Source organism: Oncorhynchus tshawytscha, linkage group LG08, assembly GCF_018296145.1.
Source record: "Oncorhynchus tshawytscha isolate Ot180627B linkage group LG08, Otsh_v2.0, whole genome shotgun sequence".
Lineage (NCBI taxonomy): Eukaryota > Metazoa > Chordata > Actinopteri > Salmoniformes > Salmonidae > Oncorhynchus > Oncorhynchus tshawytscha.
In genome coordinates, this window is record NC_056436.1 from 10,645,692 (window position 1) to 10,667,479 (window position 21,788).

The window sequence follows — 21,788 nt, forward strand, 5'->3', positions numbered from 1 at the left end:
TAGGGACCCTGGGACGAATTAAGGGGACACACTGGATTTGTGTCTGACTTAGGGACCCTGGGACGAATTAGGGGGACACAATGGATTTGTGTCTGATTTAGGGACCCTGGGACAAATTAGGGGGACACACTGGATTTGTGTCTGACTTAGGGACCCCGAATTAGGGGACACTGGATTTGTGTCTGATTTAGGGATGAATTAGGGGGACACACTGGATTTGTGTCTGACTTAGGGACCCTGGGACGAATTAGGGGGACACACTGGATTTGTACAGTTGTGATACAGCCTGGATTTGAACCAGGGTGTCTGTAATGATTACCTGTGGCACTGAGATGCAGTGTACCTGTAACCAATCAAGCGTCTCGGAAGGACAGGGCCCATGGGATGATGTCACCATCCAGGAAGTAAGACATCAGTCCTGCGGCTCTTCTGGAATACTGAAATCACATCCTATTCCCTGTATAGTGCTCTACATTTGACAAGGGGCCTTATTGGGTTAACCACATAGGGGTCTGGTTAAAAGTAGTGCACTACATAGGGAAAAGGATGTGATTTCTGACACAGGTGGTTGACTGTCAGAAAAACATTAGTGGCTAATAATTTAACAAAAAGCAAATGACATGTTAGAAAATGTTTTGTTCTCAATGTCTTTTTCACACACACAACACAGAGGCTGAGGCGTGGGAACCTGACAGACTGGCGGAGGCAGGGGAACCTGACAGACCGGCTGAGGCAGGGGAACCTGACAGACCGGCTGAGGCGTGGGAACCTGACAGACCGGCTGAGGCGTGGGAACCTGACAGACCGGCTGAGGCGTGGGAACCTGACAGACCGGCTGAGGCAGGGGAACCTGACAGACCGGCTGAGGCGGGGGAACCTGACAGACCGGCTGAGGCGTGGGAACCTGACAGACCGGCTGAGGCAGGGGAACCTGACAGACCGGCTGAGGTGTGGGAACCTGACAGACCGGCTGAGGCGTGGGAACCTGACAGACCGGCTGAGGCAGGGGAGCCTGTAGCGGCTCCTGGACCCGACGTCATCCACAGCGACACAACAAACAAAACACCACTCCCTGATGCTTCCCTTAGGTGAGGCGTTATTCTGTAACGATGTGCACTGAGAGTCGGGAAGTAAGTTCAGGGAGTGTTTTAATCAAATAAATGGAACATGATATAAAACAAGAACCACGAACAACGCACAGACATGAAACAGAAACAATGAGGCCTGGTGAATGGAACCAAAAAGAGTGGAATAAAGTTGAAGTTAGAAGTTTACATACACTTAGGTTGGAGTCATTAAAACTCGTTTTTCAACTACTCCACAAATTTCTTGTTAACAAACTATAGTTTTTGGTAAGTTGGTTAGGACATCTACTTCGTGCATGACACAAGTAATTTTTCCAACAATTGCTTACAGACAGATTATTTCACTTATAATTCACTGTATCACAATTCCAGTGGGTCAGAAGTTTACATACACTAAGTTGACTGTGCCTTTAAACAGCTTGGAAAATTTTGATGTTGTGGTGCTTTGCTGCAGGAGGGACTGGTGCACTTCACAAAATAGATGGCATCATGAGGACAGACAATTATGTGGATATATTGAATCCGCATCTCAAGATATCAGTCAAGAAGTTAAAGCTTGGTCGCAAATGCGTCTTCCAAATGGACAATGACCCCAAGTATACTTCCAAAGTTGTGGCAAATTGGCTTAATGACAACGAAGTCATGGTATTGGAGTGGCCATCACAAAGCCCTGACTTCAATCCTATAGAAAATGTGTGGGCAGAACTGAAAAAGCGTGTGTGAGCAAGGAGGTCTACAAACCTGACTCAGTTAACCCAGATCTGTCAGGAGGAATGGGCCAAAATTCACCCAACTTATCCATTTAAACAATTTAAAGGCAATGCTACCAAATACTAATTGATGTATGTGTATGTAAACTTCTGATCCACTGGGAATGTGATGAAAGAAATAGAAGCTGAAATAAATCATTCTCTCTACTATTATTCTGACATTTCACATTAGAGTGGTTAGAGTGTTGGACTAGTAACCGAAAGGTTGCAAGTTCAAATCCCCGAGCTGACAAGGTACAAATCTGTCGTTCTGCCCCCGAACAGGCAGTTAACCCACTGTTCCAAGGCCGTCATTGAAAATAAGAATTTGTTCTTAAATGACTTGCCTAGTTAAATAAAGGTAAAATAAATAAATAAAAACATTCTTACAAAGTGGTGAGCCTAACTGACCTAAGACAGGACTTTTTTACTAGGATTAAATGTCAGGAATTGTGAAAAACGGAGTTTAAATATATTTGGCTAAGGTGTATGTAAACTTCCGACTTCAACAGTAGATATGGCAGGTAATCAAGGAGGTGTCGGAGTCCAGGTGAGTCTGACGATGCGCAGGTTCGCGTAACAATGGTGACAGGTGTGCGCCATAACGAGCAGCCTGGTGACCTAGAGCACCGGAGAAGGAGCACACAGTGACACGCAAGTTTACTGGGTGAATTTCACTTTTACTTGAGTCATTTTCTATTAAGTTATCTTTACTTTTACTCAAGAAGGACATTTGGATACTTTATCCACCACTGAACTTGCTTTGTAGTTTACCCCTCAGGTTGGATGATAGGGCAGCCTTCCCATCGTGGAGATCCATGCTTGGTTGACTTGATGTGAGACTGGGGTCAGATGTGAGAGAGAGGTGGAACACTGACTGGCTCAATGCACACTTTCTCCCCTTTCTTTATTGCAGCTGTTGCATAGCAACTGCGTTGGCAGAGGGTGTGGTGCATGTGTGTGTGTGCGTGTGTCTGTGAGAAAGAGAGAGAGAGAGATGGAGTGCAGATGTGTTTTGTTCGTCCTCTCGTGTACTTTTGTATTTTTCGTCTTTTTTTGTATATATTTCAATTTTATTTTCAATCTCTTTTTCATTTTAATTCAGTTATGGCTTCAGGTAACCTGCCTCACCCAATGTGATACGGAACCACTATTACCTTATAGCAAGAACCACCTAGTCATCAGAAGCTAACCAGCTAATTAGCTACAAGCTATTTAGTCATTGTTAGCCACTGCTAGTGGCCTTTACCTTCTACACAGACACCAGAAAAAAAATGTATAGATTTTTTTTAGCCTGGATAATACTCGCCAGTCTACCAGTACCAGTACCAGTACCGGACTGTCTCTCCACTACAACGCTGGATTCCCTGGACCATTACTCCTGATCTTCACAGCTAGCTAGCATCAACCGAGTTACCCAATACTGAAGCTACCCCTGAAGCCCACCTCCCGGCCTACTCAGTTGTTCACCCGGACTCCACCCAAACACGGCTAGAACACACTACTCCACCGTATCCTTGCCGTAAGCTCTGGACCTTGGCACCGAATCACCGCTGCTACCGAGTGGCTATAGCGGCTAATGCCCCTGCCCCGAAGCTAGCACCAGTTAGCCGTGAGCCAGGCGCATCTCCAGGCTAGCAAACTAAATTACTACAACTACAATGCCTCTTTCGCCATCTGGCTTGGATCCTTTGTCGATACGGCGCCCCACCGCACCACCACGACTGGTCTGCCGACGAATACTCCATCCGCTGTGCCTTCAACCGGCCTCCGGTCTACTAACTTTAAACCCCGTGCTAGCGTAGTATCTACTACTCCACGGCTTCGTGCTGCTGCTCCAGTTTCAACTGTTCTGCCTTATTATTATTCGACCATGCTGGTCATTTATGAACATTTGAACATCTTGGCCATGTTCTGTTATAATCTCCACCCGGCACAGCCAGAAGAGGACTGGCCACCCCACATAGCCTGGTTCCTCTCTAGGTTTCTTCCTAGGTTTTGGCCTTTCTAGGGACTTTTTCCTAGCCACCGTGCTTCTACACCTGCATTGCTTGCTGTTTGGGGTTTTAGGCTGGGTTTCTGTACAGCACTTTGAGATATCAGCTGATGTACGAAGGGCTATATAAATAAATTTGATTTGATTTGATTTGATAGGTGACCTAAACTGGGATATGCTTAACACCCCGGCAGTCCTACAATCTAAGCTAGATGCCCTCAATCTCACGCAAATCATCAAGGAACCAACCAGGTACAAACTTAAATCCGTAACCATGGGCACCCTCATTCCTGACCAACTTGCCCTCTGCTGTTTTCAATCAGGATCTCAGCGATCACTGTCTCATTGCCTGTATCCGCTATGGATTCGCAGTCAAACGACCACCCCTCATCACTGTCAAACGCTCCCTAAAACACTTCTGCGAGCAGCCTTTCTAATTGACCTGGCCAGGGTACCCTGGAAGGATATTGACCTCATCCCGTCAGTCGAGGATGCCTAGTCATTCTTTAAAAGTAATTTCCTCAACCATCTTAGATAAGCATGCCCTGTTCAAAAAAGGCAGAACTAAGAACAGATACAGCACCTGGGTCACTCCAGACCTGACTGCTCTTGACCAGCACAAAAACATCCTGTGGCGGACTGCCATAGCATCGAATAGTCCCCGCGATATGCAACTGTTCAGGGAAGTCAGGAACCAATACACGCAGTCAGTCTGGAAAGCAAAGGCTAGCTTTTTCAAGCAGAAATTTGCATCCTGTAGCTCTAACTCCAAAAAGTTTTGGGACACTGTAAAGTCCATGGAGAACAAGAGCACCTCCTCCCAGCTGCCCACTGCACTGAGTCTAGGTAACACGGTCACCACTGATAAATCCATAATAATATACAATTTCAATAAGCATTTCTCAACGGCTGGCCATGCCTTCCTCCTGGCTACTCCAACCCCATGCCAACAGCTCGCTCCCCCCCGCAGCTACTTGCCCAAGCCTCCCCAGCTTTTCCTTCACCCAAATCCAGAGAGCAGATGTTCTGAAAGAGCTGGAAAACCTGGAACTGTACAAATCATCTGGGCTAGACAATCTGGACCCTCTCTTTCTAAAACGATCAGCCGCCATTGTTGCAACCCCTATTACCAGCCTGTTCAACCTCTCTTTCGTATCGTCCGAGATCCCTAAAGATTGGAAAGCTACCGCGGTCATCCCCCTCTTCAAAGGGGGTGACACCCTAGACCCAAACTGTTACAGACCTATATCCATCCTGCCCTGTCTATATAAAGTCTTCGAAAGCCAGGTTAATAAACAGATCACTGACCATTTCGAATCCCACGTACCTTCTCCGCTGTGCAATCCGGCTTCCGAGCCGGTCACTGGTGCACCTCAGCCACGCTCAAGGTACTAAATGACATCATAACTGCCATCGATAAAAGACAGTACTGTACAGCCGTCTTTATTGACCTGGCCAAGGCTTTCGACTCTGTCAATCACCGTATTCTTATCGGCAGACTCAATAGCCTTGTTTTTTCTAATGACTGCCTTGCCTGGTTCACCAACTACTTTGCAGACAGAGTTCAGTGTGTCAAATCGGAGGGCATGTTGTCCGGACCTCTGGCAGTCTATATGGGGGTACCACAGGGTTCAATTCTCAGGCCAACTTTTTTCTCTGTATATATCAATGATGTCGTTCTTGCTACGGGCGATTCCCTGATCCACCTCTACGCAGACGACACCATTCTGTATACCTCTGGCCCTTCCATGAACACTGTGCTAACTAACCTCCAAACGAGCTTCAATGCCATACAACACTCCTTCCGTGGCCTCCAACTGCTCTTAAACGCAAGTAAAACCAAATGCATGCTTTTCAACCATTCGCTGCTCGGACGCACCCGCCCGACTAGAATCACCACCCTGGACGGTTCCGACCTAGAATATGTGGACAACTATAAATACCTAGGTGTCTGGTTAGACTGTAAATACTCCTTCCAGACTCATATTAACCTCTTGAGCTTATGGCTGAATACTGCCCCCGTTGGAGGAAGTGCGTGCCCATAGTAAACTGAAAATATTTTTTTCCAAAATTGCTAATATATGCATATAATAATAATTATTGAATAGAAAACACTCTAAAGTTTCTAAAACCGTTTAAATTATGTCTGTATGTAAAGCAGAACTCTCAGGGCAGCCTTTCTCCCAAACTCTCTCTTGTCAAGAGAAAAGTTGGGTCAACTTTGACGTCATCGCCCCCACCCTTCCCAGGCAGCTACCGATCTGGGAACAGTATGTATTTGTTCAGCGCGATGTCTGCTTTCAATTGGCACGTTCATTGTTTGAATTTCGCGCTCCCTCATCCTTTGGCGGGCGAAAATGCCCGGTTCACTCTCACATACATGCACTCTATTGCGCGCGGCCGATTTGGAGAACGTTCTTTTCCAATAGACACCAGTTGAAGCCGGTTCGTTTGTTTGCGATTATCATTGTTTTACATGATAAAAACATCATTTTGCTCGATTCTGCACTTAGTTTGACCAGTTTAGTCGACATATAATATGTAATTTTGAAGTTTTGATGCGCAAGAGTGCGGGACCAGAAGGAGCAGAAGTTATTTTGGGTGCATTTCAGCTGAAGCTGTTAGCATATGCTAATACAAAGACGCACAACTTGAAACCAAACGATGTATTGGGTAAGTATGACTCCTTCTACGTCTTCTGATCGAAGAACATCAACATAAGGGAATATTTATGTGGTTATTTTGGGTTTCTGTGGACTCCAAACGTAGAGGAGACACTGCTAATATCTGAGCGCCGACTCATAGCATAGACTAGTGAACGAATTCTGTAACGTTAAAAATAAATGTAACACAGCGGTTGTATTAAGAAGAAGTGTATCTTTGTAACTATATGTAGAACATGTATATTTAGTCATGTTTATTGCTTGTTATCTGACGTTATCTGTCCGAGCTATCATAATTTCTCCGGACATTTTGAGTAGCATTTTTTGAAATGTCATTGTAAACAGAGATTTATGGATATTAATGGCATATTATTGAAAAAAAAAAATGTACTGTGTAACATGTAATATTACTGTCATCTGATGAAGATTTTCAAAAGGTTAGTGAATTATTTATTTTTTAATCCTACTTTTAAATTTTATATTTTCTGGGACAAAATGGCCGCCGCTTGCCTTTTGTTTCGGTGGTGGTCTAATATAAATGTGTGCTATGTTTTCGCCGTAAAACATTTTAGAAATCTGACTTGCTGGGTAGATGAACAAGGTGTTTATCTTTCATTTGAGCTATTGGACTTGTGTAGGTGTGGAGGTTAAATATGTCTAAGAATATTTTTTCGCATTTTGCGTTATGCTAATGAGCTTGAGCCGTAGTCACGATCCCGGATCCGGGATGGGTAGCATCAAGAGGTAACATCTCCAATCCAAAATCAAATCTAGAATCGGCTATCTATTTCGCAACAAAGCCTCCCTCACTCACGCTGCCAAACTTACCCTGGTAAAACTGACTATCCTACCGCTCCTCGACTTCGGCGATGTCATCTACAAAATAGCGTCCAATACTCTACTTAGAAAACTGGATGCAGTCTATCACAATGCCATCCATTTTGTTACTAAATCAACTTATACTACCCAACACTGCGACCTGTATGCTCTAGTCAGCTGGCCCTCGCTACATATTCGCCGCCAGACCCACTGGCTCCAGGTCATCTATACGTCTATGCTAGGTAAAACTCTGCCTTATCTCAGTTCACTGGTCACGATAACAACACCCACCCGTAGCATACGTTGCAGCAGGTATATCTCACTGATCATCCCTAAAGCCAACACCTCATTTGGCCGCCTTTCCTTCCAGTTCTCTGTTGCCAGTGACTGGAATGATTTGCAAAAATCTCTGAAGTTGGAGATTTTTATTTCCCTCACCAACTTTAAACATCAACTATCTGAACAACTAACCGATCGCTGCAGCTGTACGTAGTCCATCTGTAAATAGCCCACCCAATCTACCAACCTCATCCCCATACTGTTTTTATTTACTTTTCTGCTCTTTTGCACACCAGTATCTCTACTTGCACATCATCTGCTCATTTATCACTCCAGTGTTAATCTGCTAAATTGTAATTATTTGCTCCTATGGCCTATTGCCTTTTGCACACACTGTATATAGACTGTCTTTTTTTTCTACTGTGTCATTGACTTGTTTATTGTGTTATTGGCTTGTTTATTGTTTACTCCATGTGTAACTCTGTGTTGTTGTCTGTGTCACATTGCTTTGCTTTATCTTGGCCAAGTCGCAGTTGTAAATGAGAACTTGTTCTCTACTAGGCTACCTGGTAAAATAAAGGTTAAATAAAAATAATAAATAAAAAAGAAAGATAGATAGAGAGGGAAAACAAGAGAAAGGGAGAGAAAGAGAGAGCGTGGGAGAAAGAGGGAGAGAGAGAAATATTTATGGTGGTCTCTGATGAGTTCTGTGGGTCTGTAATTAGTGTGTGTCCACAATGTGCACTGCAACACAAACAGGCTGGAGAAAACATGTCCCACAGTGAGAGAGACCCGCTGTGTCTCGGAATATGATTACACAGACAGACACCAACTCTCTTATCCCCTCTTGCGGTCGATTCCCTCCCTCCTCCTCTTCTCTTCTCTCATCTCCTCCTCTACAAGGACTTGTCCACACACCCTGTCTGATACCGAGTCCTCCTCTACAGGTCCATTCCCTCTCTCCTCCTCTTCTCTCCTCTCCTCTCCTCCTCTACAAGGACTTGTCCACACACTCTGTCTGATACCGAGTCCTCCTCTACAGGTCCATTGACACAACTACCCTCTTCTGTTCTCCCACTCTTCTTTCCTCCTCCTGTTCTCCTCTCTTCTTCCTGTCCCTACTCTTCACTCCTCCTCCTGTTCTCCTCTCTTCTTCGTGTCCCTACTTTTCACTCCTCCTCCTGTTCTCCTCTCTTCTTCCTGTCCCTACTCTTCACTCCTCCTCCTGTTATCCTCTCTTCTTCTTGTCCCTACTCTTCACTCCTCCCCCTGTTCTCCTCTCTTCTTCCTGTCCCTACTCTTCACTCCTCCTCCTGTTCTCCTCTCTTCTTCCTGTCCCTACTCTTCACTCCTCCTGTTCTCCTGTCCTCTTCCTGTCCCTACTCTTCACTCCTCCTCCAGTTCTCCTCTCCTCTTCCTGTCCCTACTCTTCACTCCTCCTCCTGTTCTCCTCTCTTCTTCCTGTCCCTACTCTTCACTCCTCCTCATATTCTCCTCTCTTCTTCCTGTCCCTACTCTTCCCTCCTCCTCCTGTTCTCCTCTCTTCTTCCTGTCCCTACTCTTCACTCCTCCTCATATTCTCCTCTCTTTTTCCTGTCCCTACTCTTCCCTCCTCCTCCTGTTCTCCTCTCTTCTTCCTGTCCCTACTCTTCACTCCTCCTCCTATTCTCCTCTCTTCTTCCTGTCCTTACTCTTCCCTCCTCCTCCTGTTCTCCTCTCTTCTTCCTGTCCCTACTCTTCACTCCTCCTCCTGTTCTCCTCTCTTCTTCCTGTCCCTACTCTTCACTCCTCCTCCTGTTCTCCTCTCTTCTTCCTGTCCTTACTCTTCCCTCCTCCTCCTCCTGTTCTCCTCTCTTCTTCCTGTCCTTACTCTTCCCTCCTCCTCCCCCCTGTTCTCCTCTCTTCTTCCTGTCCCTACTCTTCACTCCTCCTCCTGTTCTCCTCTCTTCTTCCTGTCCCTACTCTTCACTCCTGTTCTCCTCTCTATTTCCTTTCCCGCCTCTTCACTCCTGCTGTTCTCCTCTCTTCTTCCTGTCCCTACTCTTCACTCCTCCTCCTGTTCTCCTCTCTTCTTCGTGTCCCTACTCTTCACTCCTCCTCCTGTTCTCCTCTCCTCTTCCTGTCCCTACTCTTCACTCCTCCTCCTGTTCTCCTCTCTTCTTCCTGTCCCTACTCTTCACTCCTCCTCCTGTTCTCCTCTCTTCTTCCTGTCCCTACTCTTCACTCCTCCTCCTGTTCTCCTCTCTTCTTCCTGTCCCTACTCTTCACTCCTCCTCCTATTCTCCTCTCTTCTTCCTGTCCTTATTCTTCCCTCCTCCTCCTCCTGTTCTCCTCTCTCTTCTTCCTGTCCCTACTCTTCACTCCTCCTCCTGTTCCCTCTCTTCTTCTTGTCACTACTCTTCACTCCTCCTCCTGTTCTCCTCTCTTCTTCCTGTCCTTTCTTCCCTCCTCCTGTCCTGTTCTCCTCTCTTCTTCCTGTCCTCACTCTTCTTTCCTCTTCCTGTTCTCCTCTCTTCTTCCTGTCCCTACTCTTCACTCCTCCTCCTGTTCTCCTCTCTTCTTCCTGTCCCTACTCTTCACTCCTCCTCCTGTTCTCCTCTCTTCTTCCTGTCCTTACTCTTCCCTCCTCCTCCTGTTCTCCTCTCTTCTTCCTGTCCTTACTCTTCCCTCCTCCTCCTGTTCTCCTCTCTTCTTCCTGTCCCTACTCTTCACTCCTCCTCCTGTTCCACTCTCTTCTTCCTGTCCCTACTCTTCACTCCTCCTCCTATTCTCCTCTCCTCTTCCTGTCCTTACTCTTCCCTCCTCCTCTTCCTGTTCTCCTCTTCTTCCTGTCCTCACCCTTCTTTCCTCTTCCTGTTCTCCTCTCTTCTTCCTGTCCTCACCCTTCTTTCCTCTTGCTGTTCTCCTCTTCTTCCTGTCCTCACCCTTCTTTCCTCTTCCCATCTTTTCTTTCTAAAGTCCAGAAACCGTCTCTAAAATGTAGAAATGAGGAGTAGAAAATATACAAAGGCTTGATGAAAAGAAGAAGCAGGAGTGCTTAAGGTATTCCCAAACAACCACAAGTGGAGGGGTTTGAACAGCAAACAAAATGTATATGATAACCACAAATAGGTGCTGCTAAGTGGCACAAAAAGTCCAGCCACTCATGTGGGTTTGAAAGTTAAAATACATACAGATTTATTCAAGGCTTATTGAAGGAACCTGACCACAGGAGTAACTGTTTTCATTTCAACTGGAAGACAACACAGCACAGAAACCTTATGGTACGTTTTTTTTTTTTTTTTTAAACATACGTTCGTCATAGTAACGGACACGGTGATATTTACATGAATTGATGAAGTAGTTTGTCTTTGGCAATATGAATACACATCAATGAAATACAGAACGCACCTACGGAGGACTCCATATTACCAGATCAGCTGGAAGGTCATGCCATCAAGACTACGGGGTTCAGGAACAGGACACAGAAATGATCAGTAGCATGTTTTTACAGAACACTACCTGCCTCTTATTTACATAGAAACTACATGGGGACTTTTTGGTGTTTCTTTGTTAAACAACAACAGTGGTAATAAAGTCACTCAATATTTGTCACCACAAATTGCTCTGTGTTGTTTGAGTTATTAGTTGAAAACTAAGCACCAATAAGGATCTCTTAAAACCCAGCAGTTGCTGATTCTTTCGGAATTTATTGACGTAAGTGAGATAAAGTACCATGCAGTTTCCATGACGACCAGGTGAAAAATGTACCGCAAATAAGTACCTGGCAATCCATTGAGCCTTCTTCTCCTCATAAAACCCCTCCAAACAATAAACATGGAAGAAAAATAGATATAAAACAATCAAAAAACACGATAAAACAAAGAAACATTTTTTTTTTTTTAACTCATCAATAGATACATCACTATTTGCCTGGCTAGTATTGACAGTTCATTGATAATAATTCATATGAAATGCTTTTTTTCCCAGAACACTTCATACGTTGTGGCACCTGAAGGATTGTGATTGGAGGAAGAGTTATCTAGTGAGTGTTAGACTTTAGACAGGCTATACCCCACAAAGGATAACGTATCTTTAGTAATATATTATCAGTGGAAGACACATTTACACATCACCTCAACTTAATGAAGGGAAAATAAGGGATGTCTCAACTGATACCCTATTGTCCATATAGTGCACTAATTCGACCAGAGCCTCATTGGGTTAGTTAGTTCTGGTCAAATGGAGTGTATTATGGGATAATGGGTGTTATATTCAACTAAAAAGGCCACACAAAAAAAATTAGCATGTTCTGGAAATGGAATCCATTCCAAGGAGCCAATGCACAGCGAGTAGTGTGGTTGGTTCCAAGAACAAGGACTGGGACTGTACGACGACCCATCTGACAGAAATGCAACAGCACACTGGCAGCGTTTGACGTGTTCACATATGTTTGTAATCTATTTCAGGTAGAGAAGGAATTATTAAAGCCTTTGGCACTGAAATGAATCTTTCATTTAATATCTTAGTGCAATCTGGTGAGATAATGTAAAAATACGCACTATGTAGTTTGTAATTATCTGGCCGTCTTATTTTGTGAGTTTCCTTTGAGTTATTACCTGTCCAACGAGTCTATAGGAGCCTGCTTTATACTGACAACAAAGACCTGAAGAGCTACAAGAGTAGAAAGGACAACAACACAGCCGGATACATAAAATAACAACCCAAAAACACTTTGGTAAACTCCTGTTTCATAAACAAAAAAATAAAAAATAAAAGGAAGACATTGAAATATCAACGACGTCTAAAACCTTAGAAAATAAAGAAGGCGATGGAAGAACAGACACAGAGAAGGAAGGGTGAGAGAACAGACGGCCGACACTCACTACCACCCAACCTCACCTTTAATCACACGGGCTTCAACATTCACCTGTCAGGGAGAACCCATCAGACACAGAGAAGGAAGGGTGAGAGAACAGACGGCCGACACTCACTACCACCCAACCTCACCTTTAATCACACGGGCTTCAACATTCACCTGTCAGGGAGAACCCATCAGACACAGAGAAGGAAGGGTGAGAGAACAGACGGCCGACACTCACTACCACCCAACCTCACCTTTAATCACACGGGCTTCAACATTCACCTGTCAGGGAGAACCCATCAGACACAGAGAAGGAAGGGTGAGAGAACAGACGGCCGACACTCACTACCACCCAACCTCACCTTTAATCACACGGGCTTCAACATTCACCTGTCAGGGAGAACCCATCAGACACAGAGAAGGAAGGGTGAGAGAACAGATGGCCGACACTCACTACCACCCAACCTCACCTTTAGTCACACGGGCTTCAACATTCACCTGTCAGGGAGAACCCATCAGACACAGAGAAGGAAGGGTGAGAGAACAGACGGCCGACATTCACTACCACCCAACCTCACCTTTAGTCACACGGGCTTCAACATTCACCTGTCAGGGAGAACCCATCAGACACAGAGAAGGAAGGGTGAGAGAACAGACGGCCGACACTCACTACCACCCAACCTCACCTTTAGTCACACGGGCTTCAACATTCACCTGTCAGGGAGAACCCATCAGACACAGAGAAGGAAGGGTGAGAGAACAGACGGCCGACACTCACTACCACCCAACCTCACCTTTAGTCACACGGGCTTCAACATTCACCTGTCAGGGAGAACCCATCAGACACAGGGGTCACTATACGGCCATGCTGGAGAAGACAGGGGACGTTTGGTTCTTTTAACGCAGAAATAACTCATCTTCATGCCAAGAAGATCTGACCATTTTGTCAGTTGTGTCCCTTTCTAACATGGCCATCTAGTGACCACAAACAAACATTGGGACATGGTAGTTTTATCCACTATGGATGAAGGAAGTTGCCATCTACCAACGGGAGGAGAGAGAGGTACCATCATATCGCAGACAGAGATTTGCCCAACAGACCAGCTTTTTGTCCCTGAATAAGTTTGTCTGACTGTATCAAAGCCCAAGTTAAAACAAGGTTGAGTGAGGATGACAAGAAAGGAACCAGCAAATCAAAAAGTCAAAACAAAACAACAGAGAAGGATTCCACACCTAATGGCGCAGAACTTCCAGGCAGAACCTTTTTGTTCGCAAGGATACTTATATGAAAATAATTCATGCTTCATGCTAAATACATTATTTACCAAACATGATCTTTGTCTGAATATAAACATGTTTTTATCTTTTTCTTTACAGAACCCTTACAACACGATTTTGAAAAAAAAATCATGCTGGCTACATTGCTTAAACTTAGAAAAAAAATCTAAAACTTTAACTTTTTATACTTTTTATACAGTGTTATCCTGACTGGATGAAATTGCTTTATTACGTCATGAGGTTAGTAAACACAAACAAACACTAAAATAAACAGCTCCACAGTCGTATGACTGTTCTTCTCACAGGAAATCACATGTGCCAGGTTTCACAGCATCATTTCCCATCCAACACGTCAAGGTGTTCAGGTGTTTGTGCCACGGGGAGAATATCACTATATCACTGGAGTAAAACTCCAGTTATTCTTGTCGATTGCTTTCATAAAAGGACACAGGCAATTTTGAGGTTCTCTCAACTTGTTTTCAGTTATTTTCCTCTCTGATAAGCGCGAGCCAGACTATTAGCTGATGGCTTTTACCAAACACAATTAGCTTACGTTTAGAGAAGACCACATCAGGAAAAAAAATAACCCTTCCTTCATCCCACTTGTACCAGTGAACTTCACCTCACTACAGTCCTACAGTCAACCTTTAAGGGGAAAACAACACTGTCCCCTCTGCCTTGGCATGCTAGCTAGTGCCAGTGGCTAAATGTGATTAGCAGTCAGAAAGACAGGTAGCTAAGGAAGTGCTACCATCATCAGTGGGCTGACCAATACCTATATGGCACTGTTTCAATACTGACACGACAAAGGAAGGACATACAAAAACTGGCTACCGAGTGTCTTTTCTATGGGCTTAGTTAGGCTAGGATAACTGAGGAGTATATTGTCTACGAGCTTAGATAGGCTAATGGTCACTAAGCTAACAGCATCACATAATTTAATGTCAAAGAAATATCTGGGGAAGCTGCTTCGCACACAGACAAGACAGAGTTTGGCAAACTAGGTCTTAAATATATATTTTTAAATAGCCGACATATTAGCACCATTGTTTTCGAAAGTCTGATGCCGAACAAAGGGGATATACCTGTATTACTTCAGCATATACCTGTATTACTTCAGCATATACCTGTATTACTTCAGCATATACCTGTATTACTTCAGCATATACCTGTATTACTTCAGTTTATACCTGTATTACTTCAGCATATACCTGTATTACTTCAGCATATACCTGTATTACTTCAGCATATACCTGTATTACTTCAGTGAACTAGTTGACTAATATAACATTGCTTTAGCCAGGATAGCATGTGTATTTGTGCTTATTTATTGTGACATATTGAGGTATATGGTCACATCCTAACAGGAATATGGAGGCCTTAGACATCAATCTATCTCAAGTTAAGATCTGACCCTGAATACTTACGTTATTACATTTTAATGATCTATATCACTGTAAAAACAAAATAGTCAGTGATAAGCACCCCATAAGAACTTTATACCAGGAAATTCCACAGAAATAACAAGTGTATGATCCTGCTGAAATGTATTATGTAGTGTTAGCTGCGTCTGATGAGCCTGTAAAGGGTAATAGTTTGGGACTGGGTACATTTTGAAAAGAGTAACAATTTGATCCCCTACTCTATTCATACAACCAAGCCGATCCATGGATGGGGCAGTTTTCCAAAAAGGTCATTTTTGTTTCTCATTCGTGTTATTTTCAGCCAACAGAAACCTGCTAACTTAGCTGAATATCAGAAAAAGTTTTGTCTATGGCTTTAATATCCTTTAAACAAATAAAAAACAAACAAAACAAATAAAAAAACATATTTTTTGCAACCTTCAAAAACATTAACTTTAAAGATAGGAAAACAAAGTGATTGTTTTTGATATTGCCACAAATCTTTCAGAATTCACCTGATGTCCTGGAAAAAAGAAAGTGTACATTTCTATATTAAAAGTGATGTTTTGTATTTCTTTCTCTCTCTCTGTCTCTCTCTCTCTGTCTCTCTCTATCTGTCTCTCTCTCTCTCTCTCTCTCTCTCTCTCTCTCTCTCTCTCTGTCTCTCTCTCTGTCTCTCTCTCTCTGTCTCTCTCTGTGTCTCTGTGTCTCTCTCTGTCTGTCTCTCTGTCTGTCTCTCTCTGCTCTCTCTCTCTCTCTCTCTCTGTCTTTCTGTGGTCAGTTTTTTGTGGGTTCTTTCTGTTCTTTCTGGCCCTTGGCGGTTCTGTTGGTGATATTGTTCAAGCAGGCCCGGACGCCAGCCAAGTGGAGCAGCGAACCCGCCGCCTCCTTCATCTCCTCGTCATCACTCTCTGGCGGCTTTTCTGCGCGCCGTTTTTTTAGCGGGAGGGTGTCGCTAGCCATGCCCATCCGCTGCTTGGCTTTCAAGAAGTGATGCCGCTTCTTGTTGTGCTGCTGGCTGGAAGGGGTGGAGTCTAACGTGTCTATAGGCCAATCGCGCGGCTCCTCCTTCTTGATCTCCAGCTGGATCTTGCTCTTGTCGTCTTCGTCGTCCTCGTAGTCAAAGTCTGAATCGTTGGCGACGTCACGGGCAATGGGGCGGAGACTGGAGTCACTGGTGTAGTCGCTGCCGTCATCCGATTGGTTAGTGCTGTAGGTGTGGTCCTCCTTGGGGTCGCTGCTGACCAATGGGGAGTCACAGGGGGGATTGCTGTCGCTACGCTTCCGACAGCCTCCGGACAGCACTGACCTGGAGAGAGACAGAGACACAAGTTAGATACACTTACATAAACACACATACACACACAAACACTGAAACAGACAGTGGACACAAACTAACACTAACTAACAAACATTACAAACTTTACAGCTCCCTGCATTTGACTAGATGCGAAGTAGCTCTGCATGTTTGCAACGGCTGTGATTTCAATAGAAAACCTGTGACAATTCAAACCATTCAATTTGAGTCGATTCACTTTGTGTGACAGGCTGACAGCACTACAAATCCTACATTGGTGATTATCAGTGTATGTACACAGTAAGTCCCCAATCAATACTCTAAACTGCCCGAATGTCAACAGAACATCAAGATGAAATGTATTTTGAATTTTGTTCCAGCAATACGGGGCAATAAAACTAAAAGCAGATTTACCTAGCTAGGTGGAGACCCTGGGAACCTCAAGAGTTAACCAATCCTGTCAACAGATTTACCTAGCTAGGTGGAGACCCTGGGCACCTCAAGAGTTAACCAGACCTGTCAACAGATTTACCTAGCGAGGTGGAGACCCTGGGAACCTCAAGAGTTAACCAGACCTATCAACGGATAAAGCAACTCAGGTGTCTGTACTTCAACAGCAGTGGCGGCCAGTGCTGTTTAAGATGAGGGAGGATTATTATTTATTTCATGAACATGGCCTTATTTCTTTTACAGCATATTGGATGACTGTCATTCATATTCCATTCACCCATCTCAATGTAACATCCATAGGTTTAGGCTACTACATGATACTAGAATTGTCCCTGTACCCCATCATGAGGTTGCTACAACCTAGCCCATGAAAGAGTGTTTACAACGTAGGTGCGCAGGTCGAAAGAATTTTAAGTAATCAGAAAAGTGACAGAAAGTGACAAATTCAACACTGCCTTGCACTCTTGTCTGCATCTACAGTACCAGTCAATATCTTGGACACACCTACTCATTCAAGGGTTTTTCTTTATTTTATTTTTTCTTTTTTTTACATTGTAGAATAATATTAAAGACATCAAAATTATGAAATAACACATACGGAATCATGTAGTAACCAAAGAAGTGTTAATCAAATATTATATATCTTATATTTGAGATTCTTCAAAGTAGCAACCCTTTGCCTTGATGACAGCTGTGCACACTCTTGACATTGGGATCGAAGCAGGGTCTGTAGTAACGCCACTAGCACTGTGATGCAGTGCCTTAGACCGCTGCGCCACTCGGGAGCCCAAAACTGTGACGTTGTCACGTCATAGTCAACATAGGAACTAGAACGAATGGTTTAGTAATCCCGCTACAAAGAGTTCCAGTGTTGGATAGCCATAGCCAGCTAGCTAATATAGCATCCCTCTCTATTTGAGCCGGGTGTTTGAGTAGGCTAAACTAGCTAACTGTATTCAATGCTAGCTAAGTAAGTGAAAGCGAACAAAAATATACTAAAAAACATGTCTAGCTCTCTCTCTCGTGCTTCTCCTTAATTTGGAAAGAAATTAATTTGTTCAAAACCATTTAACTATTGTCTTTCTCTCTCTCTTTGGGTCAACTCCTCACCACATTTTATGCACTGCAGTGCTAGCTATCTGTAGCTAATGCTTTCAGTACTAGATTAATTCTCTGATCCTTTGATTGGGTGGACAACATGCCAGTTCATGCTTGAAGATCTTTGACAGGTTGGAGGACGTCCTCCGGAAGTTGTCATAATTACTGTGTAAGTCTATGGAAGGGGGTAAGAACCATCAGCCTCCTAGGTTTTGCCAATATACCCAGAGGTACACCATAGTGCTACCCTACAGAGTGCTGTTGAGGCAAAGCAGTGTTTCAATCAATTATTTGGTGAAGTGAAAATATTTTGTCTAGTTTTATCAAAAAATAATAAGTAAAAAATTGTTTCACTATTTTTATTTTCATGAAATTCATTGAAAGGCACGATTTCTTTCTGTAGAAAAAGCCAACTGTAAATCTTAGCTTTTTTAACCAGCTCATCTATATGTTTTTTAAATGTCAAATCCATATCCATCCAAATGCCTAAGTATTTATATGTGGGAACACATTCGATTAAAGAACCATCTAATGTGTGAACATGCAGTTCATCTGAAACACTCTCACGAGACTTTGAAAACAACATGTATTTTGTTTTGCCTGTATTAAGCACAAGTTTTATATCAGCAAGGGTTTCTCGCATAGCTATAAAATCTGACTGTAGTTTTGACACAGCCATATCAACAGGCAGGGCAATAGAATACACAATACTATCATCTGCATAGAGATGAAGTTAAAACGTGTTCAACAGATTTACCAATGGTGTTTATATAAATAATGAAGAGAACAGGTTCCCAAAATCGACCCCTGTGGTACACCTTTATGTATTTCAAGAAATTCCATCAATCACGATGACCTGGGATCTGTCACTAAGATAATCATGGTATCATGAACAGGTTTTCAGAGCTTAGACCTATCGAGGACGACTTATTCAATAAAATAGCAACAGTATCACAAGCTTCAGAATGAACATTTCATTTGAGTGTGGAAAGCATTGATAAGATCATTAACTACTAAAGTGGTTGTTGTTGTAATAGGGCCCAGTTCTAAACCCTGATTGGTTTAGTAGTAGTGCCCAGACCTAGGTCTAAACCCTGATTGGTTTAGTAGTAGTGCCCAGACCTAGGTCTAAACCCTGATTGGTTTAGTAGTAGTGACCAGACCTAGGTCTAAACCCTAATTGGTTTAGTAGTAGTGCCCAGACCTAGGCCTAAACCCTGATTGGTTTAGTAGTAGTGCCCAGACCTAGGTCTAAACCCTGATTGGTTTAGTAGTAGTGACCAGGCCCAGACCTAAACCCTGATTGGTTTAGTAGTAGTGACCAGGCCCAGACCTAGATCTAAACCCTGATTGGTTTAGTAGTAGTGCCCAGACCTAGGTCTAAACCCTGATTGGTTTAGTAGTAGTGCCCAGCCCTAAACCCTGATTGGCATAGTAATGATGCCCAGGCCCAGGCCTAAACCCTGATTGGTTTAGTAATAGTGCCCAGGCCCAGGTCTAAACCCTGATTGGTTTAGTAATAGTGCCCAGGACCAGGTCTAAACCCTGATTGGTTTAGTAATAGTGCCCAGGCCCAGGTCTAAACCCTGATTGGTTTAGTAATAGTGCCAAGGGCCAGGTCTAAACCCTGATTGGTTTAGTAATAGTGCCCAGGCCCAGGTCTAAACCCTGATTGGTTCACATTATATTTCTCAGAACAAAAATAGCAAAGTTGTACATTTACCAAGGATCTTAGCTAGACAAGGAAGCCTTCAAATGGGCGATAATGAATAAGATCACTACGATCCCGCCCCTATGGAGAGGCAGCACAACAGCAGATGTCCATCGTTTTTGAATAGTTCCTGATGACAATGTTAAATAAAAACTCTGAGTTACTGAGCCAACGACGGCGCTGCACACTTAAGAAGAACGGGATCTAATCAAATCTGTATTATTGTATTATTCTACTGTATTATTGTATTATTCTACTGTATTATTGTATTATTCTACTGTATTATTGTATTATTCTACTGTATTATTGTATTATTCTACTGTATTATTGCATTATTCTACTGTATTATTGTATTATTCTACTGTATTATTGTATTATTCTACTGTATTATTGCATTATTCTACTGTATTATTGTATTATTCTACTGTATTATTGTATTATTCTACTGTATTATTGTATTATTCTACTGTATTATTGCATTATTCTACTGTATTATTGTATTATTCTACTGTATTATTGTATTATTCTACTGTATTATTGTATTATTCTACTGTATTATTGCATTATTCTACTGTATTATTGTATTATTCTACTGTATTATTGCATTATTCTACTGTATTATTCCATTATTCTACTGTATTATTGTATTATTCTACTGTATTATTGCATTTATTGCATTATTCTACTGTATTATTGTATTATTCTACTGTATTATTGTATTATTCTACTGTATTATTGAAATTATTCTACTGTATTATTGCATTATTCTACTGTATTATTGTATTATTCTACTGTATTATTGTATTATTCTACTGTATTATTGTATTATTCTACTGTATTATTGTATTATTCTACTGTATTATTGTATTATTCTACTGTATTATTGTATTATTCTACTGTATTATTGTATTATTCTACTGTATTATTGTATTATTCTACTGTATTATTGTATTATTCTACTGTATTATTGTATTATTCTACTGTATTATTGTATTATTCTACTGTATTATTGCATTATTCTACTGTATTATTGCATTATTCTACTGTATTATTGTATTATTCTACTGTATTATTGTATTATTCTACTGTATTATTGCATTATTCTACTGTATTATTGTATTATTCTACTGTATTATTGCATTATTCTACTGTATTATTGTATTATTCTACTGTATTATTGTATTATTCTACTGTATTATTGCATTATTCTACTGTATTATTGTATTATTCTACTGTATTATTGTATTATTCTACTGTATTATTGTATTATTCTACTGTATTATTGTATTATTCTACTGTATTATTGTATTATTCTACTGTATTATTGTATTATTCTACTGTATTATTGCATTATTCTACTGTATTATTGTATTATTCTACTGTATTATTGTATTATTCTACTGTATTATTGTATTATTCTACTGTATTATTGTATTATTCTACTGTATTATTGTATTATTCTACTGTATTATTGAGTGTATTTTTGTTTATTCCATGTGTTGTTTTATGTGTCGAACTGCTTTGCTTTATCTTGGCCAGGTTGCAGTTGCAAATGAGAACTTGTTCTCAACCTGCCTACCTGGTTAAATAAAGGTGAAATAAAATAAAATCAAATAGAAAATCAAATCAAATTTTATTGGTCACATACACATGGTTAGCAGATGTTAATGCGAGTGTAGAGAAATGCTTGTGCTTCTAGTTCCAACCATTCAGTAATATCTAACAAGTAATCTAACAATTTCACAACAACTACTTTATACACACAAGTGTAAGGAATTAATAAGAATATGTACATATGAATATATGGATGAGCGATGGCCAAACGGCATAGGCAAGATGCAGTGGATGGTATAGAGTACAGTATATACATATGAGATGAGTAATGTAGGGTATGTAAACATTAATATATAGTGCCATTGTTTAAAGTGACTAGTGATACATTTATTACATTCAATTTTTAATTATTTGCCCTGAGTGAGTTGGGTTGGGCATTCTTTGTTTTGTGTTTTATGTTTTCTCTTTCTGTGTGTTTGGCCGGGTGTGGTTCTCAATCAGAGGCAGCTGTCTATCGTTGTCTCTAATTGAGAAGCATACTTAGGTAGCTTTTTCCCACTGGG

At 42.1% G+C, this 21,788-nt stretch overlaps 1 protein-coding gene across 1 annotated transcript in view; it reads right to left on the reverse strand.

Moving 5' to 3' along the window:
* Window positions 1-15,806: 15,806 nt before the first annotated feature.
* The window catches only part of LOC112237859 (forkhead box protein N3-like), a 143,284-nt gene continuing 137,302 nt past the window's right edge, over window positions 15,807-21,788 (reverse strand). Inside the window, exon 6 of the mRNA XM_042325191.1 lies at window positions 15,807-16,424. Coding sequence (XP_042181125.1) covers window positions 15,893-16,424 — 532 coding nt within the window. The 3' untranslated portion in view covers window positions 15,807-15,892. The remainder of the gene's footprint in view (window positions 16,425-21,788) is intronic.